Genomic DNA, 23,744 nt, shown 5'->3' with positions numbered 1-23,744 from the left:
GCGTGCCTCCCGGATCCAACACCCCATTTGTATGGATCAGGTGGTCATCCCAAGTCTGACTGTACACAGCAATGTCATCAAGACAAGCCCTAGCATGCTCCTGGAGTCCATCTAACAGATGATTCACCAAGCACTGCAACGTACCAGGGGCATTTTTCATTCCAAATGGCATCACAGTAAATTATGGCCAAATGGGGTCACGAAAGCTGATCACTCCTGAGCAGCAGCTGTTAGGGGAATCTACCAGTACCTTCGACTAAGGTCCATTGTGGTCAGGTACTGGGCCCCAGCTAAGTGGTCTAGCAACTCGTCCATTCAGGGCATCGGATAGGCATCAGATACAGTACATTCATTAAGCCTCCTGTAATCACACAGAAGTGGGTTGTGCCATCTTTCTTAGGAACAAGCCCAGGGACTATGAGATTTCTTTATGACACCTAGGGCTAGCATCTCATCAGTCTCCTGCTTCATTTGCTTCTCCGCCTCAGCAGATATTCATTAGGAACTCTGCTTCAGTGGTTTATAATTGTGACGAAACAGTGGGGCCCAGATGCAGAAAGCCTAATGAGCCAGCAAAGTGGTTTTTAAACTGGTTCTAGCTGGTTTAGCAAGCAAGTACAGCCAGACATGCAGAAAAGGGTTCTCCAAGCTCTTTTCCTATCACAGTAGCAGCTAACGAAAACGGAAAGCAAAGCTATTATAATGAGCTAATTACCATATAAATGTGCATGCAAAGCAATGCACAGCCGTTTTCCGACCCGATACACAGAAGCAGCTCCTACCTTTACCGTGGAAATTTTAATGGGTGGTCAGGAGCTGCAGGCACTGCCTAGAATGACAGCTGAACAGTGGAGGGAAGGGGAGGAGATGATATCAATTCTAACAAACCAGCTATGGTTTAAAAAAAAAAAAAACTTATTATAATTTCCACTCCAAAAGATTCCTAAATGGTCCTAATTGTCTAAAGCGCAGCCACAAACACTTTCACTTTAAACCACAGCCAAAAGTCTGAGCACACATGCGGTCTTTTAAACTTGAGCAATGCTTCCCAAATAAATGCACAACTACGAAGTACTTCGTACACGGCAAGTGCAGAAATCGTTGCCTTAAATGTTAAAAGGCTCTCTCTTACTGGAATTATTAATAGCATTTGTATAGCGCTACCGGACGCACGCAGCGCTGAACACCTGACACAGAGAGACAATCCCTGCTCAACAGAGCTTACAATCTGAGCAAAATCACTTGCCCCACATTCTCACACATACAGTGCCAGCTATGAAGAAGTCCTTCCCGGCAGCAAAAAGACGTCAGCTTAGAAGAAACGTTTGTTCCTTCTCTCCCTCCCCAGCAGAAGGATAACACAGAATGGGTGGGGCCACACCGCTGGAGATGCTGCTGTGCAGAGTGAAAGCTGGTAAGATAATGGTGCTGTTTTCTTGAGATGTCTGAAGCCAGTAACTCCTGGGGACTGGTTTTATTAGTGCAAGCACCACAAAGCTCTGAAACACACAGAAAAAAATAAGGTAGGTGGAGACGCCAGAGTCTGCCTCATTCATGACTTTATGTTTCAACATTTTTACTGACGACAATCCAATATTAAGACTTCAGAAATAGAAGAACTCCAGAAAACACACTCGCGTGTGAAAGCAGAATACACACAACAGTAGTCAAGAGTACCATGTCATCAAATAATTAAACCATTTATCCCCCCCCCCATCCTATAAGTTAACAACAATTTATTAAAACATCTGATTCCAATTCAACATCCCACTTTGCTACCCACCACCCTTAAATCACAATCTCCCTGCCTTAACCCTTCCACCTATTATTATAACTGTTCAACAATGCCTCAAACCCACCCAGCATACACTCCTACTGCTATTAAATTCAAACCCCGTAAGTTGCATGAGCCCAACCAGAATCCCAGACCCCCTACTCCCTATCTCCGCATTAACAATTCCCTGGAAAAAAAAAACCGTGACTTTGTTTAAAGGAATAAGGCATTCTGAACAAAAAAAGAACCAAGTCAGGAATTTACAAATTTTAAAATACCACGTCCTCTCAGGGAGGCAGGATGCTCTGTTCCATTCCAGCTGGCTAAATGTAGCCTATGTCGGTTACCGAGGCTAACTAGAAAAGCTTCCTACAAGCCGGTAAAGCTGCATAGCGAGTGGCAGTATTTTTATTGCTGACGTTTCTTCTCAATTTTCTGTCCTGGTCTTCCTCCTAGCGTGGGCTTGATAGATGCTATTGAGGTTTTTGTTTTCTGTATTATATATAATTTCATTTATAATAGTTTGTATCTTTAGCATTTTCTGTACAAATATATACTGTAATATGCATTTAAAAATAGAAAAAACACTGTCCACCTCTGACTGCGTTGGCATCTGTGGCAGGCATTCATGAAGGTTCATCACTTCTATAATGTTGATCTTTTCACCGTGTTTCTTCCCCATCTTTTGCCAGCAAATCTGCCATTCTTGCTCATCGGTCACGTTCACATTGACCATGAGTGCATCCATTGGGTGGTGTGGACCATCATCTGAGAAACGCCAACAATTGGGTTTTTTTTGTAGAACTCCAGGGATCTCTGTCCTAGTCCATCTTTTTCAGTGCATCCTAGAAAAGAAAGGAAAATTAATATTAAATTCAGACAGCAAAAATATAATAGAAATAAATTAATATAGTACTTATAAACCACTAATTTTCACTGCGGTGTACAAAAAATAATAAGTAAAAAATCATCTTATCGTTCATTACACAGTCATAATATAAAACCTTCAACAACTAAACAACATCCTAAGGTCACTCCAAAAAAAATTTAAACCTTTTCCGGAAATAATAAGGGGCCTTTTACAAAGGCGCGCTAGCGTTTTTAGCTTGCTGTAAAAATCAGCTAGTGGTAAACGCTGAGACACCTATAGGAATATGATGGGTGTCTCAGCATTTACCGCCAGCTGATTTTTACCACGAGCTAAAAATACCAGCACAGCTAGATTCGTATTAAATTTACTACTTTGTAGCTTCATTTTGAAAAGAGTAAACAAACGATTCACATCTACCTGTTCCACTCCACTCATTATTTTATAGACCTCTATCATATCTCCCCCTCAGCTGTCTTTTGTTGAAGACACGTTGCATGAAAAAGACTCCTCAACTGCTTCCATGGCCCTTTCCCATTTCTACTAGTTTACATTCTGTTTTGGGTCTACTTAATAAGCATGTTTACAGATGAAGTGTTATAATGGATTCCATGACCTGTTTGCACAGATGGGAAACTGTACTTTACCTTGAAATCTTCGATACATCTCTTAGTGCTGTCATCAGAAGACACTCACATACGTAAACTCAAAGTCAAAATCCATGTCTTGTGTTCCCACTGTTCCAATGGAATACGCCAGTGCTCAGAAGGAGGATGGCGGGTGAAGCAAAGGAAGCACCGTTTCCTCAATCTGGTGACCTTTCACTGACACCTCCAGCACTTCTGAAGGACAGTTCATCTTGATATCGTGTACTGTAGGAACAAAAATACACTCAGGGAACTGTTCTGAAAATTAGAAAGAATAAGAAACTCAAAAAATATTACAATTAAAAAAAACAAAACAATTCAGTGGATTTCATAGACCAGGATGGAAAATTTGCACATATCTACCACGATGCCTCTTGAGAAATTCTTACATTGATCTAATAAGAGATTTTCACTGCCTGCAAAGAACTGAACCAGCAGCAAATTTAAGAACACAACAATAAGGCAAATCAACCAAAACAGATTTAAGGCCTGACTGCCGTCCTTAATGGAGGAAGGTGAACAGTAGAATACCCCAGGGATCTGTACTGGGACTGGTGCTTTTTAAGATATTTATAAAACGTCCTGGAAACAGGAATAACGACTGAGGTGATCAAGTTTACTTACGACTTTGTTATCCATAGGTATATCACCAGATGGTTGTGAGAAATTGAAAGACTTTACAAAACTGGGCCTCCAAATGGCAGATGAAATTTAATGTGGACAAATGCAAAAGTGATGCACATTGGGAAGAATAATCCAAATCACAGTTACTTGATGCTAGGTTGCACCTTAGGCATTACCACCCAAGAAAAAGATCTAGGTCTCTTTGTGCACAATACATTGAAATCTTCTGCTCAGTGTGCAGCAGTGGCCAGGAAAGCAAACAGAATGCTAGGAATTATTAGAAAAGGGATAGAAAATAAGACAAAGCCTTTGTACCGCTCCATGGTGAAACCTCACCCTGAGTACTGTGTGCAATTCTGGTCGCCATATCTCAAAAAAGATATAGCGGAATTAGAAAAGGTTCAAAGGGTAACAAAAATGATTAAGGGGCTAGAACTCCTCTCATATGAGAAAAGGCTTAAGAGGTTAAGGCTCTTCAGCTTGGAGAGGAGACGGCTGAGGGGAGGATACAATTAGAGGTCCACAAAATCCTGAGTGGGGTAGAACAGGTAAACGTGAATCAATTGTTTACTCTTTCAAAACGTTATGACGACAAAAAGACACCCCGTGAAGTTGCATGGTTAAGAGTTTAAATATTTTTTTTCCATTCAATGAATAGTTAAGCTCTGGAACTTGTTACAGGATGATGATGATGTGGAAAAGGGAATTAGCGTTATCTGCATTTTAAAAAAAGTTTTGGACAAGTTCTTGGAAAGGGAATGGGGCTTGATATACCGCCTTTCTGAGTTTTTTTTTTTGTAACTACAGTGGGGGAAATAAGTATTTGATCCCTTGCTGATTTTGTAAGTTTGCCCACTGACAAAGACATGAGCAGCCCATAATTGAAGGGTAGGTTATTGGTAACAGTGAGAGATAGCACATCACAAATTAAATCCGGAAAATCACATTGTGGAAAGTATATGAATTTATTTGCATTCTGCAGAGGGAAATAAGTATTTAATCCCTCTGGCAAACAAGACCTAATACTTGGTGGCAAAACCCTTGTTGGCAAGCACAGCGGTCAGACGTCTTCTGTAGTTGATGATGAGGTTTGCACACATGTCAGGAGGAATTTTGGTCCACTCCTCTTTGCAGATCATCTCTAAATCATTAAGAGTTCTGGGCTGTCGCTTGGCAACTCGCAGCTTCAGCTCCCTCCATAAGTTTTCAATGGGATTAAGGTCTGGTGACTGGCTAGGCCACTCCATGACCCTAATGTGCTTCTTCCTGAGCCACTCCTTTGTTGCCTTGGCTGTATGTTTTGGGTCATTGTCGTGCTGGAAGACCCAGCCACGACCCATTTTTAAGGCCCTGGCGGAGGGAAGGAGGTTGTCACTCAGAATTGTACGGTACATGGCCCCATCCATTCTCCCATTGATGCGGTGAAGTAGTCCTGTGCCCTTAGCAGAGAAACACCCCCAAAACATAACATTTCCACCTCCATGCTTGACAGTGGGGACGGTGTTCTTTGGGTCATAGGCAGCATTTCTCTTCCTCCAAACACGGCGAGTTGAGTTCATGCCAAAGAGCTCAATTTTTGTCTCATCTGACCACAGCACCTTCTCCCAATCACTCTCGGCATCATCCAGGTGTTCACTGGCAAACTTCAGACGGGCCGTCACATGTGCCTTCCGGAGCAGGGGGACCTTGCGGGCACTGCAGGATTGCAATCCGTTATGTTGTAATGTGTTACCAATGGTTTTCGTGGTGACAGTGGTCCCAGCTGCCTTGAGATCATTGACAAGTTCCCCCCTTGTAGTTGTAGGCTGATTTCTAACCTTCCTCATGATCAAGGATACCCCACGAGGTGAGATTTTGCGTGGAGCCCCAGATCTTTGTCGATTGACAGTCATTTTGTACTTCTTCCATTTTCTTACTATGGCACCAACAGTTGTCTCCTTCTCGCCCAGCGTCTTACTGATGGTTTTGTAGCCCATTCCAGCCTTGTGCAGGTGTATGATCTTGTCCCTGACATCCTTAGACAGCTCCTTGCTCTTGGCCATTTTGTAGAGGTTAGAGTCTGACTGATTCACTGAGTCTGTGGACAGGTGTCTTTCATACAGGTGACCATTGCCGACAGCTGTTTGTCATGCAGGTAACAAGTTGATTTGGAGCATCTACCTGGTCTGTAGGGGCCAGATCTCTTACTGGTTGGTGGGGGATCAAATACTTATTTCCCTCTGCAGAATGCAAATAAATTCATATACTTTCCACAATGTGATTTTCCGGATTTAATTTGTGATGTGCTATCTCTCACTGTTACCAATAACCTACCCTTCAATTATGGGCTGCTCATGTCTTTGTCAGTGGGCAAACTTACAAAATCAGCAAGGGATCAAATACTTATTTCCCCCACTGTACATTCAAAGCGGTTTACATATTGTATACAGGTACTTATTCGTACCTGGGGCAATAGAGGGTTAAGTGATTTGCCCAGAGTCACATGGAGATGCAGTGGGAATCGAACCCAGTTCCCCAGGATCAGAGTCCGCTGCACTAACCACTAGGCTACTCTTGGAGGAAAGTCCCTAAACTGCTATAAAGTTAAACATGGGGAAAGCTACTATTTATCCCTGGGATTGGTAGCATGGAATCTTGCTACTGTAAGATTTTGCCAGATACTTGTGACAAACTTTGGCCACTATTGGAAGTAGGATAGTGGGCTAGATGGACTATCGTTCTGACCCAGAATGGCAATGTTCTTAAGGGCTAAATCATGCTCCAAATCCTGCTGTACAACTAACAGGCACAGTGCTTTCCACGATGAAGCAAGCCTGTCAGAGCAACAGCTCTAAACAGTCTCTACATGTAAACATAAGCCACAGAGGTGGAGGAGGAGGCAGGGGTGGCCCGGCCTTTAGGCCCCCTGAGGTGAGGGCCTTAGGCAACACTCTTCAGGCATCTCCCCCTTCCCTCCTCCACCCTGTTTCCTGAGATTTACCTTCTTTATGTTCCAAAAGCCAAAGGTGGCAGCGATTCCCAATACGCTTTCCTGCTGCCAGCACCCACCTCTTTACTGCGTCCGCCTCTCTGATGTAACTTCCTGTTTCGTCAGAGGCAGCTGCAATAGAGAAGAGGCTGATGCCGGCGGCAGGGCCGATTCCAATATACTTCCCTGCCACCGGCACCCGACTCTTCTCTTTGAAGGCATTGAGAAGTCTTGCAAATGCTAAGGTATAACTCTGACTCAACACCTCTATAATTCACTGGTCTGAGGTGAAAAAGGCCCACTCGTGTTTGAAGAGGCACAGCCTGCCCCCCCCCCCCCAACCTCAACATCGAGGGGCTGGCCTAAACATTGCTGGGAATGCCTAAAGAGTGGAGTCCCAGAATCCTTGGACCTTCTCACACCTGGAAAAGGACTACCCCTTAACACTCTTGGGGGCAGCGGAGCCACAGCCCAGCCTCCTACCCAGAAAAAAACCTCTTCCAATCTAAAGGTCATGACTTGCCAGGCCCAGGATGAGTCAACACCTTCAGCTGGTCCTCTGGCGGCTGCCGAGGCTTCACCAGCATCTCCCTTGAAGAAAAGGCATCCCTGAAAGGGATATTTACTGACCTGATCCTCAGAGGCTGTATCCCCCACCAAGTTACAAAGGTACAGCCACCTCTGGATTACTATCACCAATGCAACTGACCTGATGAACCCCTATTCCACACTGGCCAAGAACTGGAAGGGACCCTTACCAGCTTGTCTAGCAAGCTAGAACCTGTAGGCTGAAGCAAAGGGTTGGGGGCTGAGCAGTACTCCTGGCTCTGCTGGGATAAGGACTTTGGTCTGAACCTCCATGAGCAAAAGGCCAACAGACCATCCCCAGGGATGCAGGCCGTGAACTGCCTCCCAGAGGGGTCAGGCCTACCTACAGCACAAACCCTACCTTACCATCTGCTGGAGGAAGAGAAATACTAAAGCATTCTAACAAGAACCAGCCCTCATACCGGTGATGTCATTTAAAAGCGCAGACGAACAGTGCCAATGTGTGCTTGCACTTCCAGGTTTGTCTAGGCATGTGCATAAGAGCCAAGCTTACTGCAAGCCCTTTGTTCGTAGGTGCTAGGCACAATCCTCTCCTTGCTTTTGGTTTGTTAGTGCCAATTAACTGCACATATCATTTGCATAAGATTTCTCCTGAGCATTGCTTAGCTATTTTTCTGCGCTGTTGTGCTATGGGCTTTTGCATTGCTGGCTTTAGCACCCAGCTTTGAGCATCGGTTTCCTAGAGCAGCAAGAGGCAAACCAGAAGATGTAGACACTCAACAACTCACATGCCACACCCTCCCCCTCCGTCCCTACTTGATATCTCTCCCTCTCAAACCCAAATCCCCAGCCCCAATACAGTATCTCTCCCTTATTCTCAAACTCCCCACCACCACGTCGTCTGGGTTTTATTTCCATTGCTTTCAATGGAAGCAAAACATGGACTGGATCCATGTGTCCTCCTTTTTCTGGAGCCATATGGTAACCCTAACTGTGCAACAGAAACTTCACCTGGCCCAGCAAGTAATCTCCTACATCCCCACCTGTACCCATAACCTTCACAAGTAGTTATTTCATTTAATTATGTTACTGAAGTATGTATGCTACCCGGTTAGTATTTCCAAATAAGCAAAGGCACATTATTAATTGGAGGCAAATGGAGATCGCCACATGCATGCACCAGTAGGTCAGGTGACCTCTGATGCTGCTGGCACATGGGTGTGTGACAGTGTGATCTTGGTCATAAATCTCCTTGGTTTAAACGTCACCGCATCAGCCCCACCCCTGCAGAAAGCAAGTGCGGCTGAACTGAATACATCTCATGGAAAATGCTCCTTTTTGATTACAATCACATCAGCACGCTGTATTGGTGAGTTTCAAGCGCTGGTACACTATGAGCCACATACTCAAATATTGCAATAATAAGATAGTCCTTCACAGGGCTTTTTTTGAGGGGGTACTTGGGGGTGCTGAGTACCGGCACCTTTTCCATTGCTAAAATTGACCCGTGGCCCCCAAGTTTTAATGAAAGATCTCAGGCTCTACACAGCAATTCTGCCTTGTCATAGATTCTGTGACTGGTTGCAGGGGGCCTGGCTATTGTGGGGTGGGTCTCTCAGTGATCACCCCATCCCTGAAGGGTGGCCCGGCATTTGAGTACCGGCACCTATTTCTCTAGAAAAAAACGCACTGGTCTTTCGACCACAGACAACATTTCTTCCTAAGGTGGTGGCTCCATTTCATTTAAATCAATCCATAATACTTTCACTATTCTGTCTGCCTGCTCATACTGATGCTAACCAACGTCGATGGTATACTTTAGATCGTGCATGAGCACTTAACGATTTAACTCGCACATACCCAGGCTGCCCATCTCAGTTATTTCTTTTTCTGCGGGTGCAACGACTGCTTCAACCAGTCACAAAACTTACTTGGTCACAATGGATAGCGGCTTGTATCTTTTTCTACTATGAAAATGCAGATTCCTCAAGGCACAGCTCATCATCTTCGGACTATGGCCAGTAAAAGCGCATCTTCCTATAGATTTGTAAGGCAACCACATGGGTATATATCCTCACATACTTTTACGGAGCACCAACTGCATCAATCAATGGAGGCGTGGCCTAGTCCAGAGGTGGCCGGTTCAAATCCCACTGCTGCTCCTTGTGATCTTGGGCAAGTCACTTAACCCTCCATTGCCTCAGGTCCAAACTTAGATTGTGAGCCCTCTTGGGACAGAGAAATATCCAGAGTACCTGACTGTAACTCAGCTACTACTGAAAAAGGTGTGAGCAAAATCTAAATAAATAAGATTCTGGAATCTTGAAGAGTGACAAGATTCCATGCAGAATCTCAGAGTAGTGACATTCCATGTAAAACCCCAAAGAATAGCAAGCTTCTGGAGTGGAGGAGTGGCCTAGTGGTTAGAGCACCGGTCTTCCAATCCAGAGGTGGCCAGTTCAAATCCCACTGCTTCTCCTTATGATCTTGGGCAAGTCACTTAACCCTCCATTGCCTCAGGTACAAACCTAGATTGTGAGCCCTCCTGGGACAGAGAAATATCCAGAGTACCTGAATGTAACTCACCTTGAGCTACTACTGAAAAGGGTGTGAGCAAAATCTAAATAAATAAATATTTGAGATTCTACATGGAATGTTGCCACTTTTTGAGATTCTGGAATGTTGCTACTATTTGTGTTCTTGCAATCCACAATGCAGAGGTGGCCAGTTTAAATCCCACCACTGCTCCTTGTGATCTTGGGCAAGTCACTTAACCCTCCATTGCCTCCAGTATAAAAATTAGATTGTGAGCCGTCCTGGGACACAAAAATATCCAGTGTACCTGACTGTAACTCACCTTGAGCTACTACTGAAAAAGGTGTGAGCAAAATCTAAATAAATATATCGAATGTTGCTACTATTGAAGATTCTACATGGAATGTTGCCACTTTTTGAGATTCTGGAACGTTGCTACTATTTGAAATTCTTGATGGAATGTTGCTAGTGGAGGAGTGGCCTAGTGGTTAGAGCACCGGTCTTGCAATCCAGAAGTGGCCGGTTCATATCCCACTGCTGCTTCTTGTGATCTTGAGCAAGTCACTTAACCCTCCATTGCCTCAGGTACAAACTTAGATTGTGAGCCCTCCTGGGACAGAGAAATATCCAGTGTACCTGAATGTAACTCACCTTGAGCTACTACTGAAAAAGGTGTGAACAAAATCTAAATAAATAAAGATTCTAGAATTCTAAAGAATAACAAGATTCCATGCAGAATTTCAAAGTGTAGCAACATTCCATGTAGAACCCCAAAGAGTAACAAGATTCTTCAGGGTGGAGGAGTGGCCTAGTGGTTAGAGCACCGGTCTCAAAATCCATAAGTGGCTGGTTCAAAATCCCACTGCTGCTCCTTGTGATCTTGGGCAAGTCACTTAACCCTCCATTGCCTCAGGTACAAACTTAGATTGTGAGCCCTCTTGGGACAGAGAAATATCCAGTGTACCTGAATGTTACTCACCTTGAGCTACTACTGAAAAAGGTGTGATCAAAGTCTAAATAAATATATGGAATGTTGCTACTATTGAAGATTCTACATGGAATGTTGCTACTATTTGAGATTCTAGATGGAATGTTGCCAGGGGAGGAGTGGCCTAGCGGTTAGAGCACTGGTCTTGCAGTCCAGAGGTGGCTGGTTCAAATCCCGCTGCTGCTCCTTGTGATCTTGGGCAAGTCACTTAACCCTCCATTGCCTCAGGTACAAACTTAGATTGTGAGCCCTCCTGGGACAGAGAAATATCCAGAGTACCTGACTGTAACTCACCTTGAGCTACTACTGAAAAGGTGTGAGCAAATTCTAAATAAAATGCTGCTTCGTCAACCGCAAGGAGGTTTGATGGACCCGACTTCCAGCTTCTGCGCTGAGTGCGCTCTCCTGTGACGCAACTTCCTGTTTCCGGCGAGGCAGGATGTAGACGACAGGGAGAGAGAGAGAGAGCTTGTGTGATGTGTGTAGTGTATCATAGGGGACGGTCACGGGGCACCGGAGAAGGAAAGCTGTGGGATTGCTAGTGGGCGACCTCAGAGTCAGGTACGAGTTTGATCCGGGGTTGAGGGACACGTGCCGTCTCCAGGACCCAAGAGGGGAGAGATGGCAGATCATGCGATCCCCCAGTGCGTGTGAGCATGGGTGCTCGGAGTGTGAGTACAGCCGAACGCCTGTGACTTTGCTTCTCTTTGCCTTTATTGTCTGGTGTCAGGATGGTACAGAGCTGGAGTTTTGCCTCCTTGCGGGACTGATGGTACTGCAACATGTGGAAAGTTAAAACCAGCCCATTTACCTAGATCTTGATTTTTTTACAAAATAATTGGCATGCAGAAAGAATGTTGAAAGGAAATAGAATTTCGGTCTCTGCCTTTATGTTATGGTAATGCAGGGTTCTTTAGCATTTGGTGTCTTGCTTTTACCTTGTCTTTGTTGGTGATCGTGGCTGGTAGTTTCTTTCTCAAGCAGGGCACTCTAGGCAAACCCACCTCCCGGCAGCTCAACAAGGGTGGGAAGTGGCAAAAAGGAAGCAGGCGTTCGCCTTTTTACTTTAGCACTTCTCCTCAGCTCCTGTGCTGGCAGGAGGAAGCCAGAGCCGCCAAGTTTGTATCTCCAGGAGAGAGACTTTTTGGCCAGTCCTGGTTTTAAATTTACACCCCAGAGTAGTGTGTGGTGTTTGCAATGTCTAGAATCAGGGTCTAAAATCGTTGCTGAAAGTCCCTCAAAAATTATGTAGTGGAACTGGGAAAGGTACAAAGAAGGGGGACCAAAATCATTGAGGGGATTTAAGGGCTCTCATATAAAGAAAGGCTAAAGAGGTTAGGGCACTTCAACCTAGATGCCAGACAGCTGAGGGGGAGATATGATAGAGGTTTTATAAAATCCTGAATGGAGCAAAAGGTGTAAATGCAAATCAGCGTGCTTACTCTATCTAAAGGTACAAAGACAAGGGGATGCTCCGTGAAGTTACATAATAACACATTTAAAACAAATAGGAGAAAATATTTTTTTCACTCAATATATAGTTAAGCTCTCAAACTCATTGACACAACAAGTGGTAAAACCAGTAAATGTATCTGGTTTTAAAAAAACAGTTTGGACAAATTCCTGGAGGAAAACTTCATAAACCATTATTAAGGTAGAGCTGGGGAAAGCCATTGCTTATCTCTCAGGTTAAGTAACATGGAAACTTGCTACCTTTTGGAACTGTCTCTGCCATAGGGCAGAAATCAGGATCTTCGGTTTCCACCAAAACCGTGACTGAAATTGGTTGCTCAGTTTCATTAGAAACCAAAGCTGAAAATTAAACTGGCCAGGCCTCGCCCCCCGCCCTCCCCCCCCCCCTCCCACTGCACCACACACAGCCTAACTTCTCCTCTCCCACGTGTCAGCCAGCATCCCCTCCTCCCTCTCGGCCTACCCCAGCCACCCTGGTGATCTAGTAGCCTAACTGTAGGCAAGAGTGATTTACAGTTGCTCTCGTTCCTGCCACCAAAGGGCTGCCGAGACCACCTGTGGCGGTCTTATAAGACTGCTGCTAAAAGTCATGGCAGCCATCTTCAGATTGGAGCCCCGGTATAGGTAGAAGCAATTTACAGTCGCACCCGATCTCAAGATGGCTGCCATCAAAGGTCTAGGCCACCAAGGTAGGCCTGGGGGTGGGGAGGGAGGGGAGCTGGCTCATGGATAGGTCTGGGGGGGAGGTTGTGTGTGGCAGCGGCGGCTGGGGAAGGGATGGGAGAAGTTTTGATTTCAGCTGAAAATGTGCTGGCATTTTCGGCCAAAACTGAAACCGTATTTCTGGCCAGTTTTGGTGCCAAAACTGAAATTCAGTCAGCCTCTAGTGTGCCAGTGCTTGTGACCTGTACTGGGTTAGATGGTCCCTTGGTCTGACCTTGTGCAGCAACTCTTATTTCCCATAATACATCAGAATGAGGTTGTCAGAAGTCCAGGATTGGTCTGAAATCTCCCTACTGGAACTGAGTAATTTGGAAGCTCTGGGAGAGGGGTACTTCATTGCATGTTAGTTTGGCCACAGCAGAGGAGCCTTATGGTACAAACCACAAGGTTATGGGATCTTGCAGTTGGTATGGCAAGACTGACATCATGGCACAGAGCAAACTGCACCAGTAAGTGTCAGCCGTGGGGACTAAGCTGCTGGGGGGGGGAGATTAAGGGGCTAATTTTCAAAACACTTAGACTTACAAAGTTCCATAGTAACCTATGGAACTTTGTAATTCTAAGTGCTTTGAAAATACGCCTCTGTATGTATTTTTAAAACTTATACTCTGCGGCTTACAAAAGAAATATACATAAAATTATCCATTGACGAACAAATTAAAACAAAAACATTAAAACCAGCACATAAAGCTTAAACAAAAATGAACATGAAAAAACTGCTTGTAGAAAGGCCTGTGGACAACTGTAAGAGCATTCATCGTAGTATTGGGGGAAAAATACAACTTAAAAAAAAAACCACACACACATTCTTAGTATGTTGGAAACAAACTTTTGTCTTAATACACATAAAGCTTTCATCTAGGCATTAAAAAGAAACACTACATAAGCAAATTAGTTTTTAAAACGTTCTTAAATCGTTGCAATGTTGTACAAAAGTGAATATGTCCTGGGAGCTTATTCCGCAGTGCTGGACCTGCAATAGAGAAAGCACATGCTGATGTCTCGGCATGATGAATTGCATTTAGTGCTGGTACAGAAACCTGTTTCTCACTATCGGATCTCAAACAGCGCATTGTAGGCCAGGCCAGACAAGTGGATTGTGTCTCTTCCCGTCCAGCAGATGGAGGCAGAGAACTCTGATGACATCATTAAGATAAGTGGCGGTATAGTGCTGGAACTTGTCAGCATTTCTCTGCCTCCAGCAGATAGTGTGGTGCAGCAGAATGATTGAAAGAGGGCGTGATGCTTGCCTTTTTGCCACCTCCGGAATCTTGTTGCTCTAGCAGCTGCCTAGTTCAACAAATAGAAGAGCCAGCAGCCCTGTTCTCAAGAGGTTCAATACATAACTCCAGTGCATTTTAGGGGCCCTGTTTACTAAGCCACACTAGAGGTGCATTAGCGTTTTTAGCATGCACTTTGTAGGCGCCCACAATATTCCTATGGGCACCTACACAGCGCGCGATAATTTTGTGCACGTGCTAAAAACCCTAGCACACCTTAGTAAACGGGGCCCTAGGTTTGACGTACAGTTACTTCTAAAGATGTTTTAAGTTTTAAAATAAATGTTGAGCCTGTTTTACTGGTAATAAACATAGCCGTGGAACTTCATTAATTATCAAATTTCTAGTGGTTTCTTTTAAGAAAATCAGCCCTAATGTCCTGAGCCTCTCAGGACCCATTTTCCTGTCATATATACCCTCTTGGAAAGTGGTTTGTGAAAAATGGGGACTATTTTCTTGCATGTGAGATATTGGAGGGGGGCTGCTATTCTAAAGTTAGTTGGATCAGATGAAAAGATTTTACGATGAATTATAGAATTACATTTATAATGTAGGGAATGATTTCTGAGTGGTTTTTTTTTTAGGTTATACCCCTTTTTCTCCAATATTTATAACATTTCCCCACCCTGTCCTCCTCCCACTCCCCCTAAAAAATAAGTACAAAATTGGCACTTTACCTTGGAGCATCGTTTAAAGTGTGTCAAATAAATATATTCTGCACCCCCTCCAGTGATTCATCCTGTTTCTTCTCCCCCCCCCCCCCCCCCCCCCCCCGGTTTAACCACTGCGTGAAGTCCGGTCGCTGAAATAAGGTGTGAGATTTTGATGTGATCAAAGAATTGAAAGGGAGGAATTATCAGAGATCTGAAGAAGGAACCTTTGTGTTTATTGTTGCTGTGTGTACAGGTTTAAGTGACTGTGGGCTCGTTTTACCAAGCGGCGGTAAAAAGGGCCCTGCGGTGGTGGTGGCGCACGGATTTGCCACACGCCAAGGCCCCCTTTTACCGCCGCAGATAAAAGGCTTTTTTTTTTTATAAAGGAAGGAAATGGCCATGCGCCCCTGGTGGTAGAAAATACAAATGGCGCGTGGTGTGGGTCGGAGCTGCCTCCTTGGCTTCCCCAGGAGCCCAGCGGTAGAGCCGAATTGTCACACAGAAAGCCCGTGGTAGGCTCGCTAGGCTTTTGTAAAAAGGCCTCTAAATTAACATCTTCCTGATAAACTATTACCTAATTAGAAATTAGGTGTTAATATGGTGTAGTAAAGATGCAGCACAGTGGTTAATTGAGTACTTAAAAAAAAACCCCCAAAAACTTTCTTCAGCAAAAGTCCTAGGGTCTTTCCTATAACCCCAGACCAGGAAATACCCCGAGGGCAGGTTAAACCCATCTGATGCTCTGCCCATTCTGAAAGTGGCACTATGACAGAGGTTAATGGTTACACTTATTTTCTATTACTGTGACTTTACCGTTTCCCTCTTTTTTTGGGAGGGCCACATATCTTTCAGGTGTGCTTTTACAGTAGTGTGAGTTAAGGTGGTATGAATTCTGGAAATTCCCAGAGAACTTTGTTTTGTTTTCTTTCTTTCATATTATTTGCTTAAAAAAAATTAGGCTTCTTCTCAGCTGTACTTCCCCAACTGAAACCGTTCTGGTTTCAGTAGAATCGAGTATGTGTGAATACAGAAATGATTCACGTTTGTAAGTGAAGAGTGTGATTTGAGTATTTGTAAACTAGAATGATCGCTTCCATATTCCCCTTCCTTCCTCGCATTGTTTTATTAGTTACATTTGTATCCGGGTAACAAGCCAAAAAGAGGGAGAAACTCCGCTAGAATTTGTGTTGTACAACAGTCATATACGAGGGAGTTAATGCTTACAACATGTAGGATATCTGTACCTGTGGTCACCATGGTAGGCACGGAAAGTACCATCGACGGCGACGATACATTCGGATGTCTGCCCTATCAACTTTCGATGGTACTTTCCGCGCCTACCATGGTGACCACGGGTACAGATATCCTACATGTTGTAAAAATTAACTCCCTTACATGTGTATCCCACATTTTCCCACCTATTTGCAGGCTCAATGTGGCTTACATAGTACCGTGAAGGCAAGGTGATATAATGGTACATGTGTTTTAGGTACAATGGGATCGAGGGGACGAAGGTTATATATTGTCCATTACGAGCTTTGGTTTTACTGTGTTGCAGGATGTAGGTTTTTATGTTTGTGATATCTGTTATTTTTATTTTAAAAACTTTTATCTCACCTAACACTAAGCGGCCTAAACTGCCCAAAATACCGCAGCCGGATTTATATTTGGTAAAACAAAATATGAAAGTGCAAAACCCCTAAGAGAGAAATTACACTGGCTCCCAATTAAAGAACGTATTGCGTTCAAGATCTGCACGATTGTTCATAAAATCGTTTACGGAGACGCCCAGTCATGCATGCTTGACCTCGTGGACCTCCCGCCCAGAAATGCCAAAAGATCTGCCCGCACCTATCTTAATCTACACTTCCCCAGCTGCAAAGGATTAAAATACAAACTAACACATGCGTCCAGCTTTTCCTACATGAGCACACAGTTGTGGAATGCACTACCAAATCACTTGAAAACAATCAACGAAATAACTAACTTTCGCAAATCGTTGAAAACCTATCTCTTCACCAAAGCCTACCACGAGAACCCATAACTAACTACAACACATCACCACTCCGCCCTTATTATGACTGTCTTCTCTCTATAACTGCTTGATTAGATCGACTTATTATTCTTGTTATCCTTAATATCTCTGTAACACCAAAAGTATTTTTTGTACCCTGAAATGGTGATGCCATAACAGGTCTTTGTTAGCCACATTGAGCCTGCAAATAGGTGGGAAAAATGTGGGATACAAGTGCAATAAATATATTAAAACTAAGACAAAACATCAACTAACAGAAAAAAATCTGAACAGGAAATCTGCACCTTGACGTTTAGGTATTAATGAAAGATTACAAACATTTTGGGCCCTGTAATTAGCACTCGTTACCGTGTAGACGCCCTTAATATTCCTATGCGTGTCTGCATGGTTAGCGTGCCTTTGTAAACAGGGCCCTTAGACTGTGATTATATGGCTTCTATAGGGACAGTGGGGTGAGTGGCCTGGATGCATAGCTGAGGTCTGTAACGCGGGAAGAATTCTAAAGGGAAAGAGGGGGGAACAATGTTCAAATTACTGCTAAAGCTTAGCATGCCACGTGACCCATAGATATAAAATAGGATAAGCTGCATTTAGCGCACACTGATTCCGTTAGTGCATGTGCAAAGTGCTAGATTCCATATATGGCACTGAAAAAAGTGCTATTCTATAAGCCGCGCTTAAAGTTAGGCACAATTCCCAGGCATAAACGCTATTCTAACTTTAGGGGCCCTGTTTAGTAAGGTGCGTTAGCGTTTTCAATGCGCCTGCAGTTAGCCTGCGTGCTAACCGTGTAGGCGCCTGTAGGGATATTGTGGGCGTGTACATGGTTAACGAGCGATAAGAACGCAAATGCGCCTATAACGTGGCTTAGTAAACAGGGCCCTGGCTGCGGCCACTTGCACCAGCTGAAATATGGTGCAAATCTAGGCACATATCTCCGTTATTCTCTAACAACGTGTGTTAATTTAAGGAACGCCCCTGCTACAGAACCAACGAGGGTGAAAGTGAGGAGAGTTCCAAATGACCAAGGCAAACGAGGAGTAAGAGAGTCCAAGAGTTTATTTTTCTAAAATATGCTGATACAAAGACTAAACGGGCCGTGTTTCGGCACAAAGCCTTCCTCAGGGTTCTTAAAAATATAAATATATTAAAAGCACAGCATAAGTTATTAAATAATGATGCATAATGAATCATTGGCACAGCTGAAACAAAACCAGCATGAGAGAATAAATAAATAAGAAATACAAGTAGAGACGCATAGTAGTAATGATGATTAAGCACAAATGAAGCAACGTGAAATATACGAGTATGTGTGAAAAACTGTTGAGGGATTGGAATATTATGGTGTAATAGTGTGGACAGTAACAATTGAGGAATAAAATAATGTATGTACCCAAAAAGATTGGTGAGTGAGTGGTGACAAAAGGAGACACTCATAATGATGTGTGTGCAAGAGCTGATGAAAAGTGATCGAGTGGCATAAAAAGTAAACTAACAAAATATATGGGTCACGTACTGTAGCAGTTCGGATAAGGTCAGCTTCACAGAGTTTTTAAATGTGGGGGGGGGGACATAAAAGCTCTGGATATGATCTAAAAGGAATAAGCGAAATCTTAAAACTGTGCCATGTGATATGACAGCGTACATCAGCTTCTACAGAAGAAAACAAAAGGTATAAAAAAAACACAATAAATAAATCACGGGGACCCGTCCAAACAATTTATATATATATATATATATATATATATATATACACACACACACACACACACACACACACAAACAAAAAAGGCTTTGGAGCTAAAAAGTATCAAATATGTCTATGCATAAAAATAAAAGATATCAGCAAATTTTGAAAAGGTTGTTGTAAAAAGCGGTTATCATGTTGTGAAACAACAATATCGCCTCGGTATCTTATATACAAATGACATGCTTGACATAGCGCTGTCACTGTGAGCTGATGAAAAAGCAATCTGAGAAGTGCAATGAAAAGTCTGTCCAAGATTAATAATCCACATAGAAAATAAAAATATATACAAGGTTGGCCGATTGAAAAGATAAGCTTCTCTTCAATCTATAAGATTGTCTGTTTAAGAGGTACCAATAGGCAATCCAATAACACAGACAGAAGCTGAAAAAACTGAGCAAGTGTGACTACTAGGCATAATGCAAAGCGGCAGTATAAGTGAGCCATTATTGTGTAATGTACTTTGGCATCCAAAAAGCATAACAAAACTAACTCACTAATTAATCTAGAAATTAAAAAAATATGGGAACCTGTCCAAAAAGTATGTATATATGCAGACACATGTGCTATGGATCTAAAAATATCAAATATGGCTATGCACCAGTGGCGTACCAAGGGGGGGGCAGTGGGGGCGGTGCGCCCCGGGTGCACGCCGCTGGGGGGTGGCGCGGCGCGCGCCTGTGGGCTCCGACTTTGCGAACGAGCGAAGTTCGCGAAGTCGGAGCCCACAGGCGCGTGCCACGGCACCCCCCCCCCAGCGGCGTGCACCCGGGGGGGCTGTCATTTCGCAGGCGAGGGGGGGCGCGCTGCACCGGGGGGGGCGCATCGGCGATCCGCCCCGGGTGCCATCCACGCTAGGAACGCCACTGCTATGCACAAAAGGATACAGTGGACCTAGAAAAGGTGCAGAGAAGGGCGACAAAAATGATAAAGGGGATGGGACGACTTCCCTATGAGCAAAGGCTAAAGTGGCTAGGGCTCTTCAACTTGGAGAAAAGGCGGCTGAGGGGAGATATGATAGAGGTCTATAAAATAATAAGTGGAGTGGAAAGGGTAGATGTGAAGCGTCTGTTTACTCTTTTCAAAAATATTAGGACTAGGGGGCATTCGATGAAGCTACAAAGTAGTAAATTTAAAACGAATCGGAGAAAGTTTTTTCTTCACTCAACGTGTAATTAAATTCTGGAATTCGTTGCCAGAGAATGTGGTAAAGGCGGTTAGCTTAGCGGGGTTTAAAAAAAGGTTTGGACTGCTTCCTGATGGACTTGGGGAAACTCCACTGCTTATTTCTGGGATAAGCAGCATAAATGTTTTGTACTTTTTGGGATCTTGCCAGGTACTTGTGACCTGGATTGGCCACTGTTGGAAACAGGATGCTGGGCATGATGCACCTCTGGCTGTCCCGTATGGCAGTACTTATGTACAAAAGTAAAAATACCGTCATGTTTAAAACATAGTAACATAGTAGATGACGGCAGAAAAAGACCTGCACGGTCCATCCAGTCTGCCCAACAAAATAACTCATATGTGCTACTTTTTGTGTATACCCTACTTTGATTTGTACCTGTGCTCTTCAGGGCACAGACCGTATAAGTCTGCCCAGCACTATCCCCGCCTCCCAACCACTGGCTCTGGCACAGACCGTATAAGTCTGCCCAGCAATATCCCCGCCTCCCAACCACCAGTCCCGCCTCCCACCACCGGTTCTGGCACAGACCGTATAAGTCTGCCCAGCACTATCCCCGCCTCCCAACCACCAGCCCCGCCTCCTACCACCGGCTCTGGCACAGACCGTATAAGTCTGCCCAGCACTATCCCCGCCTCCCAACCACCAGCCCCGCCTCCTACCACCGGCTCTGGCACAGACCGTATAAGTCTGCCCAGCACTATCCCTGCCTCCCAACCACCAGTCCCGCTTCCCACCACCGGCTGTCATATTATAAGCAACATGGTCGCCTCAGTATCTTATATGCAAAGAAAATACTTGATGTAGCGCTGTCACGCCCCTGCTACACCATGACCGCCCATTTCCATGCCCTTTTTTTCAGATTGTATGTAAATTTACGCATGTAAATGCCAAATCTAATCACTGCCACTAATTGCTTGTCAAAGCCAATTATTGGCACTAATTAGCGTGTTACATAGGTACATAAGCATTGCCACACTGACCTGGTCATTCCATCTACTTTATCATCCTAGTTGCCCTTCTCAGAGGCTCATAGTTTGTTTGTTTTTTTAATGGGGTGACCTAATATTGCACACAACAGTTGCAAGCTTTTACGTACTTGGTTCATTTACCCTTACTGCTTTTGTATTGGAGGAAGTGACTGGATCTCTCTTGTGCTCTTAACTTTTCTCTTTCTCAAAAGCTTCAGTCTTCCTGTATTTAATGGACACTGCTCCCTGCCAGTGAGACTGCAGGAAGGTGAACAGGCAGAGAGAAGATGAACTGTAACCCAGTTAACTTCTCCAGTGAGGGAGGAGTTCTATATGAGACCGGGGGGGGGGGGGGGGGGGGGGGGGGGTGATAAAGGGCAGTTACAGTGTGAGCACAGAGAAAAGGGGGGTTAGGGAGGGAAACAAGAGGTACAAGAAGACTCCAGACAGTTGATGAGCTCTGCGGGCTGGAGGCTGATCCATGACTAGCAAAGTAGAGCTACCTGGTTACCCAGTTCCAGGAAGAAGACTTGTCAGCCAGTCCAGGTTTTGAAATTACATCCCAAAGCAATGTGTGACTTGTCGCCTTGAAATCAGTGCTGCAGATCCTATGGGTATTTCCAGAATAACAACCAGGCACCCCATTCAGTTAGTGGGACCAGTGCACTACAAATGCTGGCTCCTCCAACGACCAAATGGCTTGGATTTGGTAGTTTCTGAGATGGGCGTCCTCGGTTTCCGTTATCTCCAAAAACCGGGGACGACCATCTCTAAAGTCGACCTAAATTTTCATGATTTGGGCGTCCCCGACCGTATTATCAAAACAAAAGATGGACGTCCATCTTGTTTTGATAATATGGGTTGCCCCCGCTTTACGGGGCCGTCCTTAGAGATGGGTGCCCCCGTTTGATTATCCCCCTCTCTGTCACCTACGAACCTTAATGCAATATAACTCTGTATTTCTCATTCCGGAAATGGCGATCGCCATTACGGAACAATGTAAGCCACGTTGAGCCTGCAAATAGGTGGGAAAATGTGGGATACAAATGCAACAAATAAAAAAATAATGTATCAGGAGAGAGTTAACCTGAAATTCAGGTCTGGCCCAAACTTTCCTCCTTGAAATTGGGTAACTTGGCAGCTCCGGCACCTCACATCTCTCTGCTTAGAATAACAGTTTGATAGCGTTGCCCTGTGTTCATTGCAGAGATATATTTAAAATTCTTTAGGAATGTTCTTTCCCAAAGTCAGCTGCTCGTGCATTAGGACCAGCCTCAGACATGCAAAGCTAAGGCCGACCATGGACTTTTTTTTTTCTCTTTTCCAGTAGGTGCAAAGTACACACGGTAAAGTACAATCAGTATTTCAAAATGAATTCCTTGCACATACCTTACATGCCCCTGGCTTCTCTCCTTTTAGCTATGGCATCACAGCCTGTATAATTTCAGCAGCTAAGGGGAGGCAGTTCTTTGGCCTGGCAAATTAAACCCAGGTTTCTGCTTAGGTAAATTTCCTTGCAAATTGTGTTCAACTTCCACATTCGCTAAGTGGAGTGAGCAGGTGGCTGTGCAGAAACTCGGACACATATTTAAATAGTGATGCCTTAAAAAAAATGCAAGTATTTCAAAACAGATCCTAATGATATCTGAATTTTTAAAACGGGTTTACACGTCAGTGTTTGGCTAAGAAGCTGTGCAGTAGTAATCTTTTATTGGAGGAGGGGTCTCTAGTTTCTCCCTTTTGAGTCATGGCCTGCCTGTATTCTGGGTTTTAAACAGCAGATGTTGGGGTACCAGCCATAGTTGGCAATAGTTATTGAAATTTTTTGTGAGCAGAAGAGCTAAAATTAAAAGGTTTTCCCACCCCTGCTTTTAGCAGGGTTTTCCCTCTGAAGCCATTAGGTCCTGGAGCCTCCTCCTCCCCCCCCCCCCCCCCCATTTTTTTCCAGGTAGACCATTCCATGTTTTGTAGGAAGGAATCCACATAGCGTAACTCCTATTTCAACACTACATTTTGGCCACTGTTCCTCTCCTTTCCCCATTCCCATCCACCAGAACCAAAACAAGTTCTCTGGAGATCTCTAGCTTTCTTCCCTAAAGAGAGAACTTGGCTTACAAAAGACTTCTCACAGATTTATTGTAGAGTTTCCAGGATCTTTCTCATTCAGTGTCAGTTCTGCCCCTAATGCATAAAGGAAACAGTTTCAGGACTGTCCAGCTGGGAGGGTTGTGCCAGCACTTGCTTCCCAGAGCTGTAAACAGTGACTCATTCAATGCTTTTTTTTTCCCCTTCCATACTCTGTTTTTTTTTTTCTCTCTCTCTCTCTAATGTTGCTTCAGACGGGCTGTCCTTGCCACACACTCTCTTTTTGATCTCCCTGTCAGTGACTTCCTCTTTCTGTCACGGGTAAACTAGTCTGTCCAGCTTTCCCCGTGACTGACAGGTGCTCCCCCTGGAGCATTAGATTTTACGAATGACTTGAGATTTCTCTCCTTGTGCCTGCTGTTTCAGGGTAGGAAGTGCTGCTGAGGGTCATATGGAAGAGAGTGATTCAGAGCAGAGGTATGTTTTCATTTTCCCCTTTCACTGTCTGATACATATACTACAGGTTTTGCTTCGGTAGGTTTGGCCAAGACAGGAAAACAGGGATATAACCTCTACAGAAACAGCAAGCCAGACATTAATAGCAGAAGTGGGCCAAGGGAAGAGGAACAATCGATGGT

General features: G+C 44.3%; 1 protein-coding gene and 1 long non-coding RNA gene across 10 annotated transcripts in view; one reads left to right on the top strand and one right to left on the bottom strand.

The window, feature by feature from the left end:
- Nucleotides 1–387: 387 nt before the first annotated feature.
- LOC115476259 lies at nucleotides 388–11,336 on the bottom strand. Of its 7 annotated transcripts, none has more exons than XR_003943148.1 (3): nucleotides 3,290–3,631; nucleotides 1,983–2,619; nucleotides 388–1,558 (listed from the first exon to the last, which is right to left on the bottom strand). It is a non-coding gene; the product is annotated as an uncharacterized LOC115476259 (long non-coding RNA). The 7 variants fall into 7 exon arrangements; XR_003943153.1 differs by having other exon boundaries at nucleotides 388–1,499; nucleotides 2,370–2,619; nucleotides 3,290–3,616; XR_003943147.1 differs by lacking the exon at nucleotides 388–1,558 and adding an exon at nucleotides 11,248–11,336 and having other exon boundaries at nucleotides 1,755–2,619; nucleotides 3,290–3,514.
- Nucleotides 11,337–11,409: 73 nt separating this feature from the next.
- Nucleotides 11,410–23,744, top strand: part of MAFK (MAF bZIP transcription factor K) — a 28,423-nt gene continuing 16,088 nt past the window's right edge. Inside the window, exon 1 of one of the 3 annotated variants that reach the window (XM_030212535.1) lies at nucleotides 11,410–11,514. Coding sequence is in view for 1 of the 3 variants with exons in the window: in XM_030212534.1 (XP_030068394.1) it covers nucleotides 11,610–11,624 (15 nt within the window). In the remaining 2 variants the exon portion in view is untranslated. Of the gene's footprint in view, nucleotides 11,515–11,538; nucleotides 11,625–23,498; nucleotides 23,584–23,744 lie in introns of those variants that run through there. The other 2 variants (XM_030212534.1, XM_030212536.1) reach the window with 2 other exon arrangements.

Source organism: Microcaecilia unicolor, chromosome 8 (genome assembly GCF_901765095.1).
Source record: "Microcaecilia unicolor chromosome 8, aMicUni1.1, whole genome shotgun sequence".
NCBI classification, from domain to species: Eukaryota; Metazoa; Chordata; class Amphibia; order Gymnophiona; family Siphonopidae; genus Microcaecilia; species Microcaecilia unicolor.
The sequence above is the reverse complement of the archived record's forward strand: the minus strand, read 5'-3'. Positions and strand labels throughout refer to the sequence as shown.